The sequence below is a fragment of the Nicotiana attenuata genome, chromosome 4, assembly GCF_001879085.1.
Source record: "Nicotiana attenuata strain UT chromosome 4, NIATTr2, whole genome shotgun sequence".
NCBI lineage: Eukaryota > Viridiplantae > Streptophyta > Magnoliopsida > Solanales > Solanaceae > Nicotiana > Nicotiana attenuata.
The window spans coordinates 10,132,070-10,153,765 of NC_031992.1; the positions used below are offsets into that span (position 1 = coordinate 10,132,070).

The window sequence follows — 21,696 nt, forward strand, 5'->3', positions numbered from 1 at the left end:
AATTCGTTAAACTAACGGTTTTTATTTCTTTAAGAGTTCATCAAAACTTTAACTGAAGCTATTCTTTCCCATATGCAGCTTCTCATTTCTACGACCAATAGGTGTGAAAAGAAATTTAGAAGAAGGTACAGAAATCCAGCGGAAAAAATGTAAAAATTTATTTGAATCGCGTGTTTATATAAATTATAGTATTAATTTACGATAGTTACGCGATGAAATGATTATGTGCAAGCATTGGAGAAGCCACATGATGATAAGGGTTGTCAAAAAATTGCACTGCGTACATAGGTAAAATATTACGTTTTAGATATATATAACACATATTGAACATCCTTAGTCGGAATTTTTTTTCACTTCTTTAAATTTAAACACCCTTGGAAAAATTTCTAGCTTCGTCACTGTGTGCAAGTACATTACTCGCATAACTTGTAAATATGTAATACACGGACCTATACAATATATTCATAGTTGATCTTTGTTTTGTGCCACCCTCGTGAAAATGTCGTGTGTGTAGGAGCTTAAATATGGTAATGATAAAGTACTTTAAAGGACAAACATGGAAAAAGTTAATACATAGTGGTGGTACATATATATAGCTAAGACAAGCAAATGTGGGTAAACATATCTACACATGACTTGATCAATAATTGCACGATACAACTTTGTAAAAACAAAATCATAGGTCGATTTTGACGAGGAAAAGAAACATAACATGCTGGCATGGTATGGTATCAGGGCGGAGCTAAAACTTCGGTTTATTCTTGGTTCAAATTTTATATTTGTTTCAAAAAATTTATTGAACATGTATTAATTATTAATTTAAAATTTAAAACTTAAAAGAATTAGAATTCCAAATCTCTGGCCGACATTGAGATTCCTGCAAGTTCGAGAAGAATGACATATCTGTGGTTTAAGTACTAGATTAGATTCCTATGCTTTTAAAGGAATATGCTTCAAGCCTACGTTTCTTTTTTGCTTAGCTTTAATTGATGATTTAAATATTCCAAAATGACAACCTCACATTAGCTACCACTAAGACAGATTTTCGTGCTTGGTTACGCGGTGATTTTTTAATTCAATATTGGACCTATTAATTTACCTTTTCTTTTCCTCTTTCTCCTTTTAAAATAGTACTCTACCCTTCCTTTTCATTGTACGTATACCATGTTAGGAGAATATAAGAGTTGCTTATCTGACAAAAAATAAGTCGAATATGTAAGCTTAGGCAGAGAAAAGAAGCCCCTAAAATAAATACGGATCTAATATATACAGGGGCGGACCTACGCTAGGGGATGGGGGGTCACGGGCACCCGTTGACTCGGTAAAAATATTGTATATATATTCTATATATATAAGTTAATACAGGGAGGACCCCTATAAATATATTATGCGGCACCCTCAGTCACAAAGACTGGATAGAAGAGTTGGTTTGTGGGAGTAGCTGTCTTCTTCAAGATCTAGGTTTGAAACTCAGGTCCAACACTCAATTTTTTTTTTGATTGGGCCTCATTCGGTCAGACCTTTAATTGAATCTTAATTCCGTTCAAAGTTTAAAAATACACGACTACTCCCTTTTCTCTCTCTTTGACATCAGGTTACTTCTTCTAAACCTAAAACAAATTTCATAGGTTAAAAATACAAGCCTACTCCCTTTTCTCTCTCTTTGACATCAGGTTATTTCTTCTAAACCCAAAACATACTCCAAAAAATGATATAATGACTTCGCCAAAAATTCAAAAGGATATTGTGAGTGCTTGTGCACAAGAGATCGTGAAAGCTATAATTGATGACTTGGATGGAGATTATTTTGGCGTATTAGCTGATGAGTCCAAGGATATTTCACACCATGAACAAATGGCCTTTGCTTTGCGGTATGTTGACAAAAAAGGCCAAGTGAACGAGCCATTTATTAGTCTTGTTCGTGTTAGTGATACATCTACAAAGTCGTTGAAAGAAGCAGTACTTTCTTTGCTAATGAAACACTCATTAAGTCCATCCAAAATACGTGGACAAGGCTATGATGGGGCTAGTAATATGCAGGGAAAGATGAATGGCCTTAAAGCTTAATTTTGCAAGAAACTCCATGGGCATATTCTGTTCATTCTTTTGCACATCAATTACAATTGACACTTGTAGCCGTTGCTAAAAAACACTAGGAGGTTGAGACTTTCTTTGCTATTGTTACTAACGTGTTGAATATAGTTGGAGTTTCTTTTAAGCGTAGAGATCAACTTCAGGATCATCAAGCAGAATTGTTGGAGCAATTGTTAGAGAGTGGTGAAGTTCAAAGTGGGAAAGGATTAAATCAAGAGCGGGGGCTTCAAAGGCCAGGTGACACTCGTTGGGGATCACATTGTAAAACATTGGATGACTTTGTTATTTTATTTTCTTCTATTGTTCATGTGCTTGGGGTGATTGAATGTGAAGGTGATATTAATGATAGGTTGCAAGCAGAAGCTTTTTCGAGTAAAATTAAAGCATTTGAATTTGTTTTCTTGCTTCACTTAATGTTGAAAGTGTTGATAATATCAAACGAGTTGAGCAAAGCACTACAGAAGAAAGATCAAGATATTGTCAATGCCATGGTATTTCTTGGTATCACAAAGGAAAGGTTGCAAGAAATGAGAGATAAAGGATGGGAACCATTGATGGATGAAGTATATTTATTTTGTGCAAAACATGATATTTTGGTGCCCAAGATGGAAGAATTCTATATTCCTGGAAAGTCAAAGCGTAGGCCTTCTAGTGTTACTTATTCACATCACTTACGTGTTGAGCTTTTTTATGCCGTGATTGATTTACAACTTCTGGAGCTTAATAGTCGTTTTGATGTTGTGAGTAGTAACCTGCTTCTTGGTATGGCTAGCTTGAATCCGGCTAACTCATTTGCTAATTTTGATAAGGAAAGAATAATGACATTGGCCAAGCATTATCCCGATGAGTTTGGTGAATTGAAGCTTCGAGATCTTAGTCGCCAACTTGACACTTTCATATGGCATATGCAACATGGTGACCCTAGGTTCTCTGATTTGAAAGGAATTATATTGGTGATTTGGCGAAAGCATTGGTTGAGACAAATCATGTGGAGACTTATTCACTTGTTTATTTGCTTGTGAAGTTGACTTTAATTTTACCTGTCGCAACTGCAACGGTGGAAAGAGCATTCTCATCTATGAAGTACATCAAAGATGAATTGCGTAGTAGTATTGGTGATGCATTTTTAAATGATTGTTTAGTTTGTTAGTTTGAGAAGGAAGTGTTTGTAAATATAAGCAATGATGCTATTATTGACCGTTTTCAGAATATGAAAACGCGTCGAGTTCAACTATGAGTGGACAATATACTTTTGTTATATTAGTATCAAGTTAATGGTATTTGATAATATTGTTGTTTTTATTTTGATGATAAATTATCATAGTCATTTCAAAGAGTTACACCCGAACTTTATTGTTGGTGATTGGCATACTAAAAATAATGGTGCCCCCCGTAAGACTTAAATCCTGGGTCCGCTTCTGAATATATACTCCTTTTTATTAATAATAGTATAACTTTTTTTGTAAAAATTTGTGATTTTAACTTAATGCAGCAAGTTATTTTTACTCAAAAATATATGTTTTATGCACTTCATCTTTTCTTTAGCTGATGGTCTATTGGAAACAGTCTTTCTGTCCGTCCATGGTAGGGGTAAGGCTAAATTGACTAACAGTACCAAATAACTTTCATAAGATATCTAACATGACAACCTTAAAAATATAATAAATGATATACATTCAATTAAGTTATACTGATATTATAAAAATATTTGCATATTGTGTACGTATATAATTTAAATCCTTTTTTACTATATTCTTAAAGTAATCATTTGAAATTTACTGAGTAATTCTTTTTAATGGATAGAAGTTAATTAAACTCAATAAAATAATTGCTCCCATATTGTTTTTCCTCTCTCTTTTCGAGCATGATTAAATATTACTTTAGTTTCTTTCAACCAAAAAAAATTAAATCTGAAAAAAAACAGGGTGGGGTGGGGAAAATGCTGTTTCTAGACCAAGTATAGATGGTCGGTTTGTGGGGTCATAAAGGACCTACCTGCAAAGAGAAAAACAGATGGTGGTTTTGATTTCTAAATACTTTTTGACAAATGGGACCCTGAACTTCAAGAGAGTATGTATTCAGTACAGTATTATACAAGAGATTTCACATGGGCATGAAAAGAATTACTAGTAAATAGGGGGCCCTAAAAGATTATGAGTAACTTTTAACTACCTCTCAGTTCAGATAATATAAAATGAATGTTTTCAATTGCTTCCTCCTTGCAATTTGAAGCATCTATTCAGCTTTATGTCTTTCCCCTATTTTTGCATACTTGTGAATAGTGATTGATCACTCTTTCTTTTTCTCCATTCATGATTCTATGGGAGAAATGATCTCTTATGATAAGTTATAATATAATATGAATAAATAAAGAAAATTTTACATAATTTTTTATGTTTTATTTATCAATATCATACGTTATCTATAATTTATTAATATTTATTTCGGGGAGGTATGGATATGATGATACTGTTGTGGTTTTTGCGTACTTGCTTGAAGTCGAGTGTTTATTGAAAATAGCATCTTTATATGCATAAGGTATGGGTAAAAATGCGTATTCACTACCCTCTTAGATCCAGAGGCCGAGCCAAGATTTTAACCTTATGGGTTCTGAATTTTAGAACGACGATTTCAAGTGTTAGTGATTGGGTTTTAAATTTAATATTTGTACATATTTAATGAATTCTAAATACTCTCTCCGTTTCAAATTAAATGAGGTAGTTTGACTCGGTACGGAGTTTAAGGAAAAAAAAGAAAGACTTTTGAAATTTGTGGTCTTAAAAGCTTAGTGGGTAAAGATTTGTGGGGCCATGACTTTTGTGTGGTTATAAGGAGTTTAAAGTTGAATTATTTTCAAATTTAGAAATGTGTCATTTATTTTGGAACAGACTAAAAAGGAAAGTACTTCATTTAATATGAAACGGAGGGAGTAATAAATACACTGTTTAAGCAAAAGCTACTAGTTCGGTCGAACCCGTTGTTCGACTTGTGCCTCTGGCCCTACTTAGATCAGTGCCGGCTCAAGCCTAAAGCAAGTCAAGCACTTGCTTTAGGCCCCCAATACTTTAAGGCCTCAAAATTAAATTAGTGCCACTATATCAAAAAATAAATTTTGTATGACTAAATTTTTATCATTTGTAGATGTAGTAATTCAGTCATGTATATCTAATAATTAAAACTATTCCAGTTTATTTAATTTTCTTCATATAAATCATATGTTTTTAGGCTCTCGTGTTTTAATTGGGAGGCAGTGAGTCTACAAGTGACAGTATTTTTTTTTTCTTTCTTCAATCTTCAGCTAAATCAGTTCTTGTTCTTTATAAAATCAAATTCCCTTTTTTCTCTCCTCATACTAGCTCATCTATCTAATCTGCCAAATAACAAGGGAATTGAATAATTTGAGTAGCATAATCTTTTTTTTTTCTTCCTCACGTTTTTCTCAAACTCTCAGTTCCGATAAAAATATATAAAATTTTTTATTGAATATCTCTTAGGCCTCTTATTAAGGTTTTGCTTTAGGCCACCGTATTGATTGAGCCTCCTCTAACTTAGATCCTACTTGTACTGAATTTATTATTATTGTTACCATCTATTTCTTAGTTGTTATCACATAGTACGATGGGTTACATATGAGTTTTTTTTTTCTTTTGCTTGAATGATAAGCACCTAATATATCCTCTATAACTGATCATATACCTACACTTTTAATCAATAACTAGCTAGGCCAAATATAGATCAGTCTAACCAAGAATAATATAGGGCAATAGTTCTTTGCCGGAACTCACACCTAAATAAGGTAAGTACGTAAAGACATCTCATACCTTCGAAATTTTCTAAAGGGTAATGGGAATTAGGTAATTAATTAATTGTCCGAGAGTTGAGACGCACGTAAGGCATTACGTATGCATGTTTGGAGAGAATATGGGAAATGAAAACCTAGCAGAATTAAAGTGAGAATGACTAAGTTTTCATTTATCTGTTTTTACATCCAATTAAAGTGTTTGTATTGGGGCGCGACTAATCTAAGTTCGTGTCACGTAAGATTTATTAAAAAGAAAAAGAATTTCTATCTCGATTTTCTCATTCTTAAGACTTTAACGCGGAACCTTTTATTAAGGATGGTTGAATCTTTTTCATCCCACCACTAACCTTGAGGGGTGTACGTGTCCAGTACAGCTTCAAGGTTTCTTAACCAATCATGTTATTATCTTCATTTAGAAGGAATGTCTTTTTCCTTTTTTAATGTACCTAAATTAAAGTATACTTCACTATTTAGGAACTTTAGTACTTGCGATAAGCACAGTTCTATCAATTGGCAAACTGATCTTTTCCTTATTTCTTAATTATAATTATAAGTATAGATAGAGATGTATATAATATATCCATTTGACATACATTTTGTCAAAGAATGGATAGAGGAGAAATTGAGAATTAAAATAATGAAGAGAGCTTAATTGCGCTAGCCGCTTTTATTTCAAATTTCAAATAATATTATCCTTCAGTTATTCTTATGCGATATGATTATATCCATGCAGATAAAATAATTTCGCTTTTACGAGAATAACAAAGGTTGACTAATAAATGACTGCTAATCCTTTTTCATTTTTTCAGAAATTTCGTCAATATTGTACTGCCCATGAAAACAAGATAAACATTGACTAAATGTATGCTTAATTCATATTAATTAATCCTTTGTTGACTAATAAGGATTTGGTTCGTTCACCTTGTGTTCTTTATGTCATTCAAGAAAAAGATCGCAGCCCATAAAAATAACTTTCTCAAAGTGATTAAATCTAATTTCATAGCTTAAAAATTGCGATTTATTCTAATAGTGCAAAATCGAAGCACGTGTCATAACAGTAATAAAATAAATAAAAAACGCCTCCAAACTAGAAGCTGACAAAGAATCCACATAAACTTTATTTGTTCAACTTTAATATTGTAGTTAGCTTATATGGAAAAATATCTTCCACGTAAACTTTGTAACTCCAACTTTATGAGTTAAAACCTTTACAAGCCCTTAAACTACTTGGATGCTTCCCTCTCAATCAGTAGAATTAATTATTTAATTAGGTAAGAGAAACAACAATTAAAATTCAGATTTTACTTTACACTGTTTTTGATAATCTGGTCTGTCTATAGCCGTCATTGTGGGTGAACAAATTGATATTATAAGATTAAGACATGTCTTAGTATGACCGAGTTCAATGAATATACAGCAGGCAATATCTTATAATTATTCGAAATCTCACAAATTGATATTTTTGGAATCTGCTAAGCATCGATTTTGAATTTTTCTTTTTCCACCACTACCTTCTGAATTCTCGATAGGAAGGCGTGAAGGTCGAGAATTATTGTTGAAGGTTGAAGATATAGTTGTGAGTTTGTCCTGGTCTTAGTCTTCTTACTAGTAGTATTAGTACTATTTTGTATTTTCTGATTCTTAGACCTTTATTTCAATCTATTGTGTCAGTTCACTTGTCTTATCTTACTGCCTTGTTGTTGTTATTGTTTGTTGTTTCGCTTTGACTGTCTCTTGAGCTGAGAGTCTATCAGAAATAACCTCTCTTGTAAAATATACTGGGTTTGTTGTTGTTGTTGTTGTTATTGTTGTTGTTGTTGTTGTTGTTGCTATACTGCCTTCCAAACTTAGGAATAACTAAAACATATTATCGGAAATCAGATATCTCAAAAACGAATTAAGGTCGAATTAAAATGCTCTATATGTTCAACATTGAACAGACCTAGAAATTCAGATAGATTATCAATACATTCGAAAAATAGTATGTTGAAATAGCAACATTTATACACGTGAATTCGAGACTAAGAGACCGTTTGGATTGGCTTAAAAAAAGTGGCTTTTCAGCAAAAATAACTTTTAAGCCAAAAAGTAATAAGTTGGGGTTGTCTAGCTTATTGCTTTTGGCTTATTTTAAGCAGTTTTTATCTTATTTTAAGCACTTTTCTGACATTCCCAAATACTGAAAAAAACTAAAAAGAGCTTAAAAATTGATTTGAACAGCTTAAAAGCATCCAAACACCCTCTAAGGGGCAAGTTGATTAAAACGATCAGTCAACTCAGTCTGTCAATAAAAAGTTACGAGCTGTGAATTCAATTGTTATTTTTTTTTTCCTCATAAAATTGCGTTGGATTTATTAAATATGTTTCATCAATGTCACCGAATTTTCACTTCGAAATCTAACACGACCCACCAAAATTATTGGATTAGACTGAACGCAAAATTAAAAGAAAAAACTCAACTGAAATTAATAAGCTTTCATAAGTACAACCTCTTATCTTCAATTTAATAAGAATTCAAAAGACCTAAAACTATACAAATATAAATTTCTGGGATTAATATGCACATGGACACATGAGGGAAAAGTAGGTTAAAGAAAATTTGCTTGATTGACCGAAAAACTAGGAGACTTTTAGTCAGCTACATGTTATAGGCGCGGTTTGATGGGGAACATGTGGGGCAGAATCCACAATATTAAACTATAATTCACTCAATTAATGCAAATCATTCAAAATGGACCCAATAATTAATTAATTAATGGTAAAAATAGCACGGACTAGCCAGTTTTCGGATTGGTCATTCAAAAATAGCCAGCGTTTGCAAAGTCATTGAAAAATTGCCACTATTTTGCTGCAACACGGAAAGTTCCAGCATAATATACTTGAGATCGGTGCACTTGTGTATGAACTTCCAGCATGTTATGCTGGAATTCCAACACGCGAAAAATTCTAGTATAATATACCGGAGATTGGAGCACCGGCTCGAATCTCCAGTATATTATGCTGGACCGGTATATTATACTGGAACTCCAGTATATTATATTGGAGTATTTTTTCGGATTTTGAACAGTGTTTTCGTTCAGATTTATCTTTACATGAAAAGTTAAATTTCGATTACTTTTGAGTCTGTGGTTATTTTTGAATGACCACTTCTAAATCTGGCTATTTTTAAATTTCTCCCTAATTAATGGGCAACGATCACTTTTAGCCCGCGACATAAACTATTTACATTAGATAGCCGCAAAAGTATATAAAATTCGTATATTTTTTCTATGTAACATAAAGAAATGTATGTACATACAAAAAAATATACATTTTTTCTGCTATTATTTTAAGAGCGGCTATACAATATCATTTTTTCATTAATAATTAATTCTATACCATTCGGTTCCCTATGCGGTATGGAATCGACATTTTGCTTAATTTAACATGGGCCTAAGACTAAGAAATCATCACTTGGGGCATTTCTGTAGATTTGGAATTTTTTTTTAAATATAGTTCTTGGTTTCTGTACTTAATGATCGTATATGATTAAAGAGACACCTGTTGGGTCTTCAATTATTTGAGAAGGAAAATGGAACCAAGTTATATACGTTAATGTACAAAATAATTACATTATCAATATAATTGTAATATGTTCTCAATACAGACTATGAATCCTAATTTTGACGCTTCTTAATAGTAGCAGAGTTCAATAATCATTATGACTTGAATACTATCTCCAATTCTGTACGTTCGATAGAGTCAAAGATTACCTTGTCGATCGGAGTACACTGATTACCCAGAAATGTATAATTATCACGTGTCATACGGCTTTCTAACTTAACTTCTTTTTTCAGGATACTTAATAATTACAAAAAAAAAGGATGCTCAACATGTTTCCCGTGAAAATCTCTATGCTTACAGCTTGTTTGGATGGTTGTCACATGACTTTTCATAATGTATCATATTATATTATACCGCAATGTATATACATTATTTGATAAGTACAACGTTTGGATAGATTGTAAAGTTTGCCGATGTTTCATAATGTCTCACACCAACAATAAGACGGATAAACTTACAATATTAGTAAGAAAAAATAGGATATTGAGTAGAATTATTATATAAAAAAAATAGGGTCACGGATAAAATATGATTATTTAATAATAAGGAAGGGCAAAATGAGAGAGAAAAGTAAGGTAACGACGCAACCACACCAAATCTGTCGTTACATAAAGTGACACTTTTCGTTGTTACGTAACGACAGATTTAACAATACGATACAATAAAATTTAAGTAACAATCAAAACAAACAATGTATTTAAAGCAACAATACGATAAAATACAATAGGTAACAACCATCCAAACAAGCTGTTAAGAACTTCTCTTCTATGTGCATACACTGTTACCACTAGATATGAACTGATTTATAGGCACATAACTGTAAATGTAATTGTCTTATAAACTTGTCTGTGTCAGTATCTCAAAGGCAGGTTAAAAGAGCCAACATCAAAATCATGGCAGCACAACAAATAAAACTGCCTTACATTCATGTAGCATAAAAGGTGCTTAGACTTACAAAACCACACATATATACAGATTAAGACGTTACATGCTCAAGAAGTTCAAGCTTATACAAGCAGTTCTTATATGCATCACAGCTCAAACTGTCGATGAATCAAGACTTGATATTATTGAAAGCGTGGAAACCTTATTAGAGATAAGTTACAAAAAGCTCTAACATTACCTCAACAACTTTTCAAGTAGCAGCTCATAGAACAACTTCCATTGCAGCTGAGGCCGCTTCAGGATGGTATTCGAGTATTTCATTCCACATCATTTCCCTTATCGTCTCTTCCCCTAAGTCCTCATCTATGTCAAGATTGATCGGAACCTGCGCTGGGGGGTCAGTGTTTGGATCATACAAGGGAGACATGTATGGATGTTGAAGTGCTTCGATAACACTAATTCTTTTCGAAGGGTCAAACACGAGCATTCTCTGCAGGAGATCGATGGCCAAAGGATGAGCATGGGGATAGAGACGGGAAAAGGGTGTTCCGGGAGAGTATGGAAGTGATTTGATGTACTTCCTCGCCTTTGGGTTATCGATAAATTCAATATCTTCTTCTCGCTGACTGCCAAGGATGTTGATAATCAGTTTAAGTTGGTTAAGGCATTCAGTACCTGGAAAGACGGGTTTCCTCCCTAAGAGCTCCGCGAAAATGCAACCAACAGACCATACGTCAATCGATGTTCCATAATTGTCACAGCAAAGGAGGAGTTCCGGGGCCCTATACCAGCGTGTAACAACGTATTCAGTCATAAACTGGTCCTTGCCACTGCTCGTGCGTGCCAGCCCGAAGTCGCATATCTTCAGATCGCAGTTAGCATTGATAAGCAAGTTCCCAGGTTTCAAGTCACGATGAAGAATATTTGCAGAATGGAGATATTTCAGACCTCGAAGCAACTGCATACAAATCACATTAGTTTCAGCAGTCAAAACAGTTAAATCAGCAGAACTGAGCAGTAGCATGCACACAAGTGGACATCTCATTCCTGTTTAGTTTTAAGATCCTTTTAACTCCTTTGTTTTTCAGTTCTTATATATTGCAGCCTGAGAATGCCTACTTTATCAGACTTTTCTCCAATTTATCCACAGGGGAAGAAGATAGAGAACTAATAGGGAAGGAAAGAAAGAAAGGAAAAAGGACACAAAGCATCCTTAGTCCAGAAATCGCCATCAGATAACAAAGCTAATCCATGGCATGTTTACGGGTGGGGGCAAGAGATGAAGAGTTCACCGGATAAAGCCATTTCCCATCTTCATGTGTCACTCTTGGATTACAAACAAGATTGTGTTCTACAAACAGAAACCAACGGAATAAAACCATAACCAACTAAACCAAAGCCCAAGCTTGCTAATGGTGGATTCTGGAAAGCGGGGCAGGAAACCAACATTCTGGAATATAGATTAGAGAAATTCGCATAAGTTGATGCATCAAACCAACAAGAAATGGATGAGTAATGTACGATATGCACGGAAGGCAGACTCCAAAAAAAAATTGCACAAGACTTTAGCAGAGTCTTGTCATGAAGAGCGAAACAGGGAAACAGGTATAATGTGTCAATTATTAAGTGATGCTCTACTTTGGCATCTGGATGAGCATATGAGCATCTGTAGAACTAGCACAACCTGAGAATAGGATCTCATCTAGATAATATTCCATGGAAAAATTAGAATATTTTTAAATAGATGAGCTTCGATTCATGCTTAATCTAATCTTTTATTGAAGGAAGAAGATATTATTAGGATATCATAAAACAGAGAGATACTATAGGTTGAATGGTTCCAAGCAGTAAGCTGGCAATAGATTTCAAACAAAATTACACCTAAAACAAGAAAAGGAGGTACTTTTACATTTGTTTTTATAATTTCACCATATTTGTCGCCATAGGCATGTCATTAAGGAACTACAGCTTTCTGGTACTGGAAAAAGATCCTGCAAGATACATAACACTTGAGATAAATTGTAGAATGTTTTTTTTTCCTTTATTTTTTAATCGTCCACAACAAGTAGAATAATCTTTCAGGCAAACAAAATAAGAAGAAAAAAGAAAGCTAAATTCCCACAATAAATTACGCTTCAATATACTTTTATAAGAATAAGTTCTGCAGTGGATTCATCTGCATAAGAATGGAAGAAGTGATCTTCCAAATATACAAATTCTTGTGAATCTAGCATCAGCGTGGAGTGGAAGGTGAGAATTGGAAGGACAGATGTCTGATCGGAGAAAAGTAGGCATGTTGAAGGACAGGCGACAGGCAGGGGGTTGAGTGGAATTACAGAATAGGAAGAGTTTGGCTGGGAGGGTGAGCGGCCATGTTGTGTCTCCTACCGGAGAGATCTTATCCAGATAGTAACAATTTGATACGGAACGACTAGTCGTATGTCTTCAAGCATAGTAGAAGCTCTAGATTTACATAGCATCTATATATTCCTAAGCGTGCAACTTTCCTACTGTTATTTCACTATTGAAGTAGCTGTAAAAAAATACTTAAGCGTGGGATTTTTTCACACACTCACTCTAATTTAACCTACTATAGCCTATAGGAGGTTACCTACCATTTATTCTAGGTTACCAATCAATGCTATTAAAAAGAATTACATGCAGTTACCTTTTTAGCAACCTATTTTGTAAATATTTCTTTACACTGTCAGTGCGTAGAAGTCAACCTTTTTGAGTATAACCACTTCTATTTATAATAGCAATTATAGAAAAAAAAACTTTGTCAAGTGATAAAGTTGAAATAACGCAAAGTAGGCTACTTTCCTCAATTGATTCAACTATAAAATGATTTATAGCGATAAAGACCAACGGAAGGGAATTAAAGCTCAATTCAGTTCGAGCTTTAACCTCCTTCATATCTTTATTGCTATAGATCATTTTATGGTTGAAAAGTTAACCTACTTATTTCAAGTTTTCACTTTATCAATTGACATAGTTTTCTCCAAAATTTCTATTATAAACTTAAGTGGGTTAATACTGCAAACTTTTTTATGCACCGATGGTGTAAAATAATATTTACACAATAAGGTCACTTAAAAGATAATTGCATGTAACTCTATTTAATAGGATTGATCGATAATCTAGAACAAATGGTAAGTAACCTGTTGTAATAGGTTAAATTATAGTAATAGTATGAAAAAATCATGACAGTTTCAGTGCATATAAGTTATCCATACTAAAATTATTTTTTACCGCTGCTCTAGTGGTGGTTGAATAAGATTAGGAGATATGCATGCTTAGGAATATATAGATGTTATGTAAATCTATAGCTTCTACTATGCTTGAAGACTGACAATGAAACAAAACAACCAGATAATAGCACACAGATCATGTACATAGATGCACAACACTCACCTTAGTTAAAAACTAGATAGATGCATATTTATGAACGTAGAGAACCCTTTTTCTCCCCTTTCAACGGAGAGCCTTGTGGGAAATGAAAATCTTATTTAAGAGAAAATACAAATTACTACGATATTGACTTTAGATTCCCAGGCAGAAAGGAATGCACCTCTATGATTTTATCTGCTTGGACAACATTCAGTTACATGACTGTTAAATAATTTAGGCCGTTAAAATGCACAACGTTCACTTGATAAACAGAAAGTATGCTTCTACTCTCTTCTACTAATCCAAAGGCCACTTGGTTATTTGTTCAACTAACCTTTAATGGCAGTACTATAAGTAAAGAAAATCATAAAAGATTGAGAAATAAAGAAGATCAAGAGGCCAACAACTAGCAACAATTGAGTAGATTTAGGCTCACATCAGTATCCAAATTACTATACTCCTTCTAAAGCTAGCATCACTTGGATGACTGACGCGTCGAAGAACATAAGCAATTGTCCCAGTTAGAACACGAACGTCAAGGTCTATCAACTCACCCTCAAATATGGTATACCACAGTTTAATCGTAGGAACAAGACAATCATGATGAGGATTGAAGCAAGAATATTCCCTCCTATGTTGCGCGGACTCTCCAAAATGTAGCCGCACCCGTGTCGGATCCTTCAAAAATGCACTACTTTTGGAGGATCCGACACATATCCGGCCACATTTTCGGAGAGTCCAAGCAACATAGATTCCCTCCAAGCATCCACACCACAACCATTGGAATTCACATTTAAGAGAGAGAGAGAGAGAGAGAGAGAGAGAGAGAGAGAGAGAGAGAGACCAATACAAGAAAGAACAAATAGTCGAATGAGTTCAAAGAGAAACTAAAAGACAGCTACACAAGCATGAAGCTTCTAACTATCCTATCAAGACTGTTGCATGTAAGTATGTAACATAGATAGCGCTCTCCCTGGGACAAAAGTACCTGGAATAGGAAATATTGGCAATGATCATTTGAAAGTGTTTGAGAGGATTTGATTATCTGATGTAAATCAGTATCCATTAGTTCGTAAACCAAGTAAACATCTTTGAAACTTCGCCTGTGGATTGGCATCATCACATCTTTCAGAGCAATCACATTTTCATGTCTAAGGTGGCGAAGGAGCTTTAGCTCACGCAAAGTTCTCAGAGCATCAATACGGTTCTCAAAAGCATTGTTTATTTTCTTGATTGCAACCTTTTCATTGGTTTCCCTGTTAACGGAAGAACAAACAATTCCATAGGCCCCTCGACCAATAGGCTTAATAGGTACATATTTCGTGTCAATTTCAAAGAGGGATTGCCACATAGAGTAGTAATGCTTCCCTGGGGTCCTAATCCCATTAGGAGGCTCAACTGGAGTTGCCATATTCCTGAAATTGTGGCAAACCAGGCATAATAAGTTAGGAAAAATATTATAAAAACTTTTTTCTACGCGTAATAACTTAGGAAACATGAGACATAAGTTGCTCGTTTACAAAAATATAACCATTAATAAACTCCAAAACCAGCTAAAAAAGGAAAGGAAAGGAAAGTGCTTGTAACCTGATCACAAAAATTTATGAGCAAACTGAACATACAGAACAACCACCCAAAAATGCAAAGAACTAAATCACATTAGTTTACCTCCCTAATTCTGATGCCTAACACTCTTTGCGAGCCTGACTTTCATAATTGGCAACTCATTTGTTCACAATAGTTTGAAATTCAGCCGAAGCACTGCTTATGATCTAAATGCTTGGAGTAAACAACTTGCAGTAAGACGTCTTAAAACCATTCCTGAGTAAATGAGGAATGGTCTTCCAGCTTTCCCTCACAGCAGAGCACAACCTATTGCAGACCTAAATAAACTAATAAAAGTGTCTCCTCTTTAATATCTCCAGCTTTTAAATGAAGCAGTTCACACAATTCAATACCAGTAAGATCATAAAAGCTCTCTCCCGAACGATAACTTCTTGATTAATGCCATAATATTCCAACCATATCCAACCATTAATATCTTCTAAATCTATATGAAAATGTGGAGATTACAAGAAGAACCATTTTTACTAATTTGGGACTTCTATTAACAATTAATTTAGTAAAGTACTTATTTTTCCGCTTAATCAAATTGGATAAATCATGGCAAAGGCAGAAGCTTACAACAACAAAAACAAAGTAAAATCCCACAAGTGGGGTTTGGGCTGTTCCCGACAGACCCTCGGCTAAAGGCAGAAGCTTCTTTTATAAATATAAACAAGAAAGTTAATGTTGCTCACGGACCATGTCAAATTATCCATATTTAGGAAAGTAGTCAAAAAAACAAAGAAAGAAAGAAGCTTTAACAGATAAAATTTGCTAATTAATGATGCATAGTTTCACTGGTCTCACAAAACAAATGAAATTGAAACCAAAGAAACTAAAAAGAACTCACCTTTAGCGTATACTCAGCTTATACCCCTATAACTTCACTGCAAAAAGCCCATCTTCTTCAACCCCATATGTCAAAATTCAAACTTTTGAAACAATTTCTGTTCAATTCAGCTTCAGATAACAAAAAAAAACCTTTTCGAGAAAACCCATTTACATTAAAGTAGAGTTGATTTCGCATTTCCCAATTCTGTGGCTCAAAAGAAACAAACCCTAATTAGCTCACCTAGAAAACGGCTATCCAAAAAATATCCAACAAGAATCAGATCAGAAAAGATCCAGATTAATTAGCCTCACATTCTTTGTTTTCTTCATAATTTAGAAAGGGGATAATATATATAAATATCCAAAAGATTTTGGGATATTCCCTTTCTCTCTCTCACACGCACACACACAGTAACTGTTGATCCGTTATCTTGTCGCGATCAGAGTGTAATTGTCTGAAAAGTGGATCACCCAGTGATGAAGTTGAGGACACATTCACTTAACTTAGTTCTAAAATTGGATATTATATTTTTCATATTTATATTTCCCATTAACTTTATCATTATTAGCACACTCTCCTCTTTTCCTTCACTTTTTCAAATTTTGCTTGCTATCTATTTTTAGCTGTATCTCTCCATTAATATTACTATATCAGTATCAGCCAAATCAAATAAAAGCTTTATAAAAAATTAAGAATATTGTTCATCTTTTCTAACTTTTTTCTCACAAATATCTTTTCTATTGTCAAAAATGTGCTCTGTTTGGCATACTTTTGGAACTATAAGTGCTTCATTTGTACCTTATAAAGATAAGGGACTATTTTTAATTTTTGTCTTGAAAATAATTATAAGTGAATCATGTGAAGAAGTAAGTGACCAACTCCCTCATGTAGGGGTGGCAAATGGACAGGTCGGATCATATATAAGCGGGTCGAAAACATCCATACCACCGGCCATACTAACATTGTAAAGCGAATCGAGAATCCGCAAATCGGTACACCAAGCCTCTTACACATGACACCGATCTCAGGTGACGCTAAAAATAATACCAGCTTACTCTAAACATCTGAATTCTTCCCTGCTCATCTGAGCTCTTGACATTCTTGTCGACACCAAACTGCAACCTTGATCATCAACTTCAAATTCTCATGCCGCTCACAGCATCTAACATACCAATACATGAGAGTACAAGAATTCCATCATAACTCCTGATCCACTAATAGAATAAACACTCCATCATATAACAACCTTTCGCTTAACTCATTTCAAGAGAACCATTGCAACACGCGACTGAATTCTTATGACCGTAGAAAATACAATCCTCAAGTAGTGGTCTAAACCACCATAACCCTTCCGGGATCCATCTACACATAACAGGCCATAATACTCAAATTCCTCCAAATAGAATCAACTACGGTGGCCGTCAAGCCTCGCACATACCACCACAAATCACATGTATAACTTAACACGCCGAAGGAACTAATCATTGCCGCCATTATGCCAATTCAACCATTTCTAACTGATCCGACGTCTTCTAATTTACTCTGGACTTGCCTTAGGAATATTAATAGCTCCATTCAAGACATAACGAACCAAATCCACACTCATCCTGAGTGACCTTATTTCACGAGACCACGTTGTCTCAAAATCCATGAACCATCTCATACCCTCCTTATGCGCCTATTCACATTTTCAACTGGTACACCCATTCTAATAATTCCTCTATGAATACGAAGTTATTTTCTCTCATTCCTCCAATGCTACACCGCAGACCAAAGATAGCATAGAACACTCTAAGCCCCTTTCATAATCCGCTGCAAAAGCTCGATACTTAACCATACTACGGACTCAAAATCCTTAGGCACCACACTTAAATTTTTGAACCCACTAGGACGTTGTTGAGAGTCCCCCACTCTGACTTGTTTTCGAAGATAATCAACTACAAGGCCCTGCTAGCATATGAACACTCTCTCAAAGGAGCAATCGGTTGAATTCCTTTCCTTGTACATCATATCCACACGGAGCATAAACTTTGAGTCTTCCCAAAACCTGAACATGAATTGATACGGCCAATTATAGCACACATTCCCCAAATCCTTTGCTCGAATTACCACTGATGTTTTCTTTCCTTAGTCATAATAACACACCAATATGCCGATGACCAGAAACCTCACAAGTAGACAACCATGCAATCCAGTCGTAGACGGTGGGGCTCTCTCACTTAGCTTGAAGCTACAATTGCATAGCCCTTGAACCCACCAAGATCCCTTCTTCCTCGTTGATATGATCTCGCACAATCGACCCGCCAATTTCTCAAAATCTTCTTGTTAACCATTTCGTGAACATTCTGAATCACAACCATATTCACGTATTCGACCTCTTACTAGATAGCCATTAGAATTCTTCGTAGAAGCTTCGCCAACACCACGCGACCGCTAACCTGCTCACAGGAGATAACTCACCTGTGAAAATTCCATTCCGACACCTTCTAACGATGCTGCACTGAGTACAATTACTACGAAATCAATAAACCATCCTGAGTCCGTGCTCATTCACCAGCTTTACAAGTTTGTTCACTCTTCATTGACATCAACTAAAGGTGTGACAATACATTCCAATCCGAAGTCATGTTGTATCCTTCTTCATATCAAGCAACTCCTTTCACTCGTATCCAACCTTCCTCCATATAGTAGCCAATATTCCAAATTAAGTCTGTAGACCTAGTCATTGTCCACCATGAATCCCAAATCACTCTAAACGTTCCTCAAGGCGTGTGGCTATCCTACCACATAACCCATATGCTACTCTACCACTCTCCCACTTTGGTCAAAATCCTCTTCTTTAAGCAACTACTCAACTTCTGCTTCTCACACTTGGCCTTCTAGAAATTTAACCACCGTAGGACACCTCCTGCATGTCCTTTCTCATAAATGCCTAGTTGTTACCTTAAATCAAAATCCATCTCTGTAACACTTGAACTAACAGATCGCTACCAGCTCTAAACCTCTCCGAAGATCATCTTCCTTGAGCCATCAACATTAGGAACATCGATTCGATTCTGATCCACAACATACTGCGACCTCTGACGACCGCTTCCCCGACACCATTTCACAATACTCTGCCCTAAAGGCAAATTGAAGAAGACCATAACACTGGCAAACTTAACGCATTCAACAAGGATAACGACACCACATCACCGATGAAAATTTCCACCACACTCGAAAATACCAAGTCTCGTTACTCCATCAACCCAAACCTGAGCATTCATAACCCGATTGCCTTTCCTCCGTCAGAACTAAATGTTGAACCTCTAAGCCGCGAACTGAGAAATCCTCCTATCAAGTCATTTACTACCGCGATCCATAAATAAACATCTTAACATTACATCAATACCGTGCGATAACGACTTATGAATCATCAAAACCATAGGAATTACTTATACTGAGCTGAAACGATAGAACAACCTTCCGTAAGGCGGCGATAATAGCCCAAAAATTACGCAGGGAGAAACATCTTGCACCACATCTGTAGTACCATTACAATTCCTCGACTCCCAATTGATAACAAGCGCTTCATGTCGCATATGATTGAATAGATAAGAAATAAAGGCACAAGCCTCAAAGGAATCAAATCGCACGATGAAGAATCAAGATGGGAAGTGATCCTAACAACCCTGTAGCCTCTCGAATATAAGTACAGACGTCTTTGTACCGATCCGCAAGGCTCTACTATTGCTCATGACTCGTGAGACCTAAGTGAACCTAGTGCTCTGATACCATATTGTCACGACCCAAAATCCATTAAAGGTCGTGATGGCGCCTAACACCGTTGTCAGGCAAGCCAACAAAATTGATTAACTTGATTACTCATTCTAGTATTTTTAAAATCATAATTTCCCTCAATTAATTAATAAGAGAATAAAATTTACAGAGTAAATGATAATATCTTCACCACAACAATCCTGAACAACTCATAAGCACCCCCAAAACCCGGTGTCACAAGTGCATGAGCATCAACTATGAAGAAAAATAAAATACAACATCTGCCCGGAATACAAATTAGACAGGAAAAATATAAATAACTCTAAAAGAGACTCTGCTGGCTACGGATCGTAACATGAAATGCAGCTCACAGTAAGTCCCCGCATCATTCGCACCTACGCGCCCAAAGGAACACCAGACCCAAATGTACCTGCACAAAAATGTGCAGCAAGTGTAGTATGAGTACGTAAATCAATGTGTACCCAGTAAGTATCTAGCCTAATCCCGGAGGAGTAGTGACGAGGGATCAACATCGACACTTACTAGTGGTCCAATAATATCAGGGACAGTAAAGTGGTGAACAAATATGAGGCAGAGTAAATAAATGAAATAACAAGTATAAATACGAGGTACAATTCTCCTCTTTACAATAAACTTAAACCCTCCATTAGCAAATTCCTCCTCAACCGGAGCATATATATAAATATAGTGGACCTCACTAAATGGATCGTTATAATTCAAGTAAAGAAAGACTCACAGACACACTAGCTTCTTGCCAAATATTATGCACGNGTATGTATATATATGTATATATATATATATGTATGTATGATGGACCTCACCAAATGTGCCATGATAATTCAAATTAGGAAAAAGACTCATAGATACACTGGCTTCTTGCCAAATATTACGAATGATTTCCATAAGGATATTTTATAGAAATGTCGAGGTGTACGGCCCAATCCCATCATAATTTGTGCACTGCCGAGGGTCGAACGGTACGAACCATAGATGCATCTGTTAAACTCCAAGGCGAACGGCCCGCTTCCATGAGAGTGTGATACATAAATCTTGCCGAGGCGAACGGCCCGATCCCATTAGAATAAGAACCTTTAACGGGTCCTTGACCCCACTCACGAATAAACGTGTGAGTTATAATTTCTTCAACAAAAACTTTTCAATGAAACATATATATCGCGGAAACATTTCGTAAGAGGAGTATAATTATTTCGTGACTAATCATGAACTTCTGAAGTCTCTACAATAGCAAGTCTAGTCTCAAGTAGTAATGTAAAATAGAGGAATTTAATAGGCAAGAAACTGCTCAAATAGTACAGCTATAGCATGATGTAAACCTAAGCCTACCCGAAAAATAACATGAACTTAGTCACGTACGGACTCTCGTCACCTCGTGCGTACATAGCCCCCGCAACAAGTAGCAAATATAAATTACAACACCTAGGGGTAGTTTTCCCGTCACAGGGTTAGACATGAGACTTACCTCGCTTCAAAGTTGCATAACCGGCTCCAACGCCACTCTAACACCTCAAACCGATGTCCGTCGCTCCAAAACTAGTCAAACAATGTGCAAACCCATAAAAATATACTCTATCACTCACAAGAAATCAATTTAGACAAATTCCCAACTCCGCTCGAAAAGTCGAAAAAGCAACCCTCAGGACCACGTGCCCGGATTCCAAAAAATTTCGAAGATAAACATTACCTA

The 21,696-nt window shown here is 35.4% G+C and overlaps 2 protein-coding genes across 2 annotated transcripts; one reads left to right on the forward strand and one right to left on the reverse strand.

Annotated features, from left to right (window-relative positions):
* LOC109225093 lies at positions 1,717-3,116 on the forward strand. Its single transcript, XM_019389687.1, has 2 exons — positions 1,717-2,029; positions 2,203-3,116. The coding sequence occupies exons 1-2, from the start codon at positions 1,717-1,719 to the stop codon at positions 3,114-3,116; spliced, it is 1,227 nt and encodes a 408-aa protein (XP_019245232.1).
* LOC109224967 (mitogen-activated protein kinase homolog NTF3) lies at positions 10,314-16,804 on the reverse strand. The gene is made up of 3 exons (XM_019389547.1): positions 16,230-16,804; positions 14,763-15,189; positions 10,314-11,342 (listed from the first exon to the last, which is right to left on the reverse strand). The coding sequence occupies exons 2-3, from the start codon at positions 15,183-15,185 to the stop codon at positions 10,647-10,649; spliced, it is 1,119 nt and encodes a 372-aa protein (XP_019245092.1). The 5' UTR covers positions 15,186-15,189; positions 16,230-16,804; the 3' UTR covers positions 10,314-10,646.